The 3,821-nt window shown below is 39.8% G+C and overlaps 1 protein-coding gene across 1 annotated transcript; it reads left to right on the top strand.

Annotated features, from left to right (window-relative positions):
* Nucleotides 1–3,305: 3,305 nt before the first annotated feature.
* LOC105000126 (keratin-associated protein 8-1) lies at nt 3,306–3,494 on the top strand. Its single transcript, XM_010855837.1, has one exon. It carries the CDS (start codon nt 3,306–3,308, stop codon nt 3,492–3,494), a length of 189 nt encoding a protein of 62 aa, XP_010854139.1.
* The last annotated feature ends 327 nt before the right edge of the window (nt 3,495–3,821 follow it).

Here is a 3,821-nt window from a genome sequence, read left to right as displayed (position 1 = left end):
AGCAAAAGAGACATTGATGTATAGAACAGTCTTATGGACTCTGTGGGAGAGGGAGAGGGTGGGAAGATTTGGGAGAATGGCATTGAAACATGTAAAATATCATGTATGAAATGAGTTGCCAGTCCAGGTTCGATGCACGATACTGGATGCTTGGGGCTAGTGCACTGGGATGACCCAGAGGGATGGTATGGGGAGGGAGGAGGGAGGAGGGTTCAGGATGGGGAACACATGTATACCTGTGGTGGATTCATTTTGATATTTGGCAAAACTAATACAATTATGTAAAGTTTAAAAATAAAATAAAATTAAAAAACAAACAAACAAAAAAAATGAAAAAAAAAAAAACCTGGATCCTTCTTAGATACACCTACGTTAGAATAAAGCTTTCATAGGTTTAATGCAAGATTAAACTAACTGTAGATTTTGTTTTTAAATAACTTGATAAATCATGTTGTTGTTCAGCCACTAAGTCTTTTTTGACTCTTTTCGACCCCATTGAATTCAGCATGCCAGGCTTCTCTGTCCTCCAAAATCTTCTGAAGTTTGCTAAAATTCATGTCCATTGAGTTGGTGATGCTGTAAAACCATCTCATCCTCTGGACCCCCCTTCTCCTTTTGCCTTCAATTTTGCCCAGCATTAGGTTTTTTTCTAGTGGACCACTTTTTTTTTTAATTTATTTTTTTAATATAAATGTATTTATTTTAATTGGAGGCTAATTACTTTACAATATTGTATTGGTTTTGCCATACATCAACATGAATCCACCATGGGTGTACACGTGTTCCCTCTTTGAATCAGGCAGACAGAGGATGGAGCTTCAGCTTCAGCATCAGCTTTCCTTTAGGATTGACTGGTTTGATCTCCTTGCAGTCCAAAGAACTCTCAAGAATCTTCTCCAGCAAGACAATTTGAAAGCATCAATTCTTTGGCACTCAGCCTTCCTTATGGTCCAATTTTCACACCCAGACATATCTACTAGAAAAACCATTGCTTTGCCTATGTGCACCTTTGTCAGCAAAGTGATGTCTCTGCTTTTTAATATGCTATCTAGGTTTGTCATAGCTTTCCTTCCAAGGAGCAAGCATGTTTTACTTTCATGGGTATTGTGTCCAGCAGGGCAGGCTAGCATCTTATCAGACTGGGTTGGCAGGTGGGAGAGGAACTCATTTAAACAGAGCATCACAACTGAACTTTGACATTAATGCAATCTTTTTTCTTTCCATTGGGCCATACTATTGTTTGTTTAATTTTTATTTCTTCCAAATATTACCAGTTTTTTCTTTATGAAGGGGGGACAAGTGATGACAGCAGAATCTAGTCTACGATTTTTTAGACAAGGATCTGTGGTTTAATGTGTTTATATTTTGTGAAAGGGATAGTGAAAGTCGCTCAGTTATGTCCGACTCTGCGACCTCATGGACTATACAGTCCATGGAATTCTCCAGGCCAGAACACTGGAGTGGGTAGCCTTTCCCTTCTCTAGGGGATATTTTAGTGAGTGAAGCTAATTCTAATTCCTTGCCCTTATTTAGCTATAAGTCACATGAAATGCTTGAATTTTAAATGCTGAATCACCCTAGGGGCCATAAAGCTTTGTTCATGAACAAGAACGGTGCAATAACACTGTATATTTTCAAAAATGCCTCTGCTGTAATTAACCAATTAGTGGTTGGAACTCTGTTATACTTTTGCATTTTCCAAATACTTCACCTTGCCCTTGGAATTTACCTGTGAGCTCTACAAACCTCCAGAAATTTAGGTCTTAGCTGCTGGTAACAGGAAGGAAAGTTACCTCTGAGATCTAAAGTAAAATCTTGGAGGCTAGTGTGTAATACATTCTGTTCTGTACCTTTTAAGAATGATTCCTGATAGCTCTGTGCCTTTCTATTTCTGTCATGTGTGCTCTTCTGCTGTATCTTCTGTAAATTTTCTATTAAGTGCCATTCAGAAGAATCTCAAGGCAGGTATCTGAGAATAATTTTTCAAGACTTCCATTACCCAAGATAAGTTTGATCAGTCTTGTTCCTCCTTTAATTCGTATTTGAGAACTAAGTTTCCATTTAGAGAGAAGAAGATTTTCTTTCCCAATCCTGGGGTGCATGATCACCCTTAAAGTGATGTAACTTAGATTTAATATTGTCATCTGGCTCTTTACAAGATCACCATATTTGTTACACAATCTGGTTTTATTAGATCTAATGAAAAAATTATGCACATTTTAAGGTAAAAGTTCCCATTCATTATCCTGTTTTTACCCTGTTATTATTTTCAACATTTATTTTAAAAAGTGTATTCGACCAACATGATATTTGACAATTAATTTCTAGGATAAATCCACAAGCTTCATTTTTTTTTTTTACACTTACAAGATTATTAGTTCAGGCAGTGGTTTAGAAATGTGATGTTAAATATAGTTCAGGTGGGTACTATAATTAAAACTGAAATTTTATTCAGTTTTGTAAACATGGTAGCTATAAATAGAGGGAAAAAGGGCCTTTCCAATGAACTCTTTGGTATTTGTCTTGGATAAAGCCAAAAGAAATTCTTTAATCAGATAAACACAAAAAATATCTCAGTCGAGGTGGTTTTACTATGTATTGGCTTCCCATGTAGCACAGTGGTAAAGAATTCGCCTTCTGGTGCAGGAGATGCAAGAGATCAAGGTTGAATCCCTGGGTTGGGAAGATCCACTGGAAGAGAAAATAGCAACCCATCCTAGTATTCCTGCCTGGAAAATATTATGGACAGAGGAACCTGGCAGACCACAGTTCACGGGGTCGCAGAGTTGGACGCAACTGAGCGTGCACATGCGCGCACACACGCACGCACACACACACACAGTATGTATATGTTATTTCATTCATTTTTTTTTCCAACACATATTTATTGAATTCCAACTGTGTGCTGTGGAAATTCAGAGAGCGAGAGGACTGGATAACAGTTAACAACGTCAGAAAATTTCGTAGTACTGTAAAGCCTGCTTCCAGAGGCTTGTACTTAGGGACTTTATAAGACCCAGGGCTTTGAAGACTCTGCAAAGGGTATTTTAATGAAGGGACACAATTTACTTGAAGGACTCCAGCCCCTGTTGTTCTATCACATGAGAGCGTTCTGAAGCAATTGTAAAGACATCTTAAGCAAGCAACACAAAATAATTAGCAAATTGGCGTCAAGAATGATAATGACGCCTTGTGTTTTTCACCGCATCCCCTAGCCAGGGTATATAAAGAAGGAGGGAGCATAGGGAATCCATCATACAGAGGAAATTCATTCCCTGCTCACCAAGCCGCCCAACCCAGACACCATGAGCTACTGCTTCTCCAGCACCGTCTTCCCAGGTTGCTACTGGGGCAGCTATGGCTACCCGCTGGGCTACAGTGTGGGCTGTGGCTACGGTAGTACCTACTCCCCAGTGGGCTATGGCTTCGGCTATGGCTACAACGGCTCTGGGGCCTTCGGTTACCGAAGATTCTGGCCATTTGCTCTCTACTGATTTGCTGAAATACCGGAGGCATGGAATCTTCTCCCCCAAACCCAAGAGGCGCACTTCCAGCTCCTCAGAGACTCATCAGCCTCCCAGGTGGCTGCTTTTCACATCAGCACGAGTCTCGAGGGAAGAAGATGAAAAACCACTTGCCTCCAGCTGCCTTCCCTGCATGATGTTTGTTGGGACATTTTGGGAAACTTGACACCCAAACACGTTTTACTTTTGAATTTTTCACCATGTTCATGACTCTTGTCATTATCAAGTTGTAGATGTGTCTGTCAAATTCTCAATAAACTTGTCTCACCGCTATTATATTCTCACCTGAGTGGAGTT

The sequence above is a fragment of the Bison bison genome, unplaced genomic scaffold (genome assembly GCF_000754665.1).
Source record: "Bison bison bison isolate TAMUID 2011002044 unplaced genomic scaffold, Bison_UMD1.0 scf7180017864368, whole genome shotgun sequence".
Lineage (NCBI taxonomy): Eukaryota > Metazoa > Chordata > Mammalia > Artiodactyla > Bovidae > Bison > Bison bison.
The sequence above is the reverse complement of the archived record's forward strand: the minus strand, read 5'-3'. Positions and strand labels throughout refer to the sequence as shown.

Coding starts and splice junctions, on each gene's coding strand:
- LOC105000126 (XM_010855837.1), top strand. CDS start 3,306: ATGAGCTACTGCTTCTCCAGCACCGTCTTCCCAGGTTGCTACTGGGGC.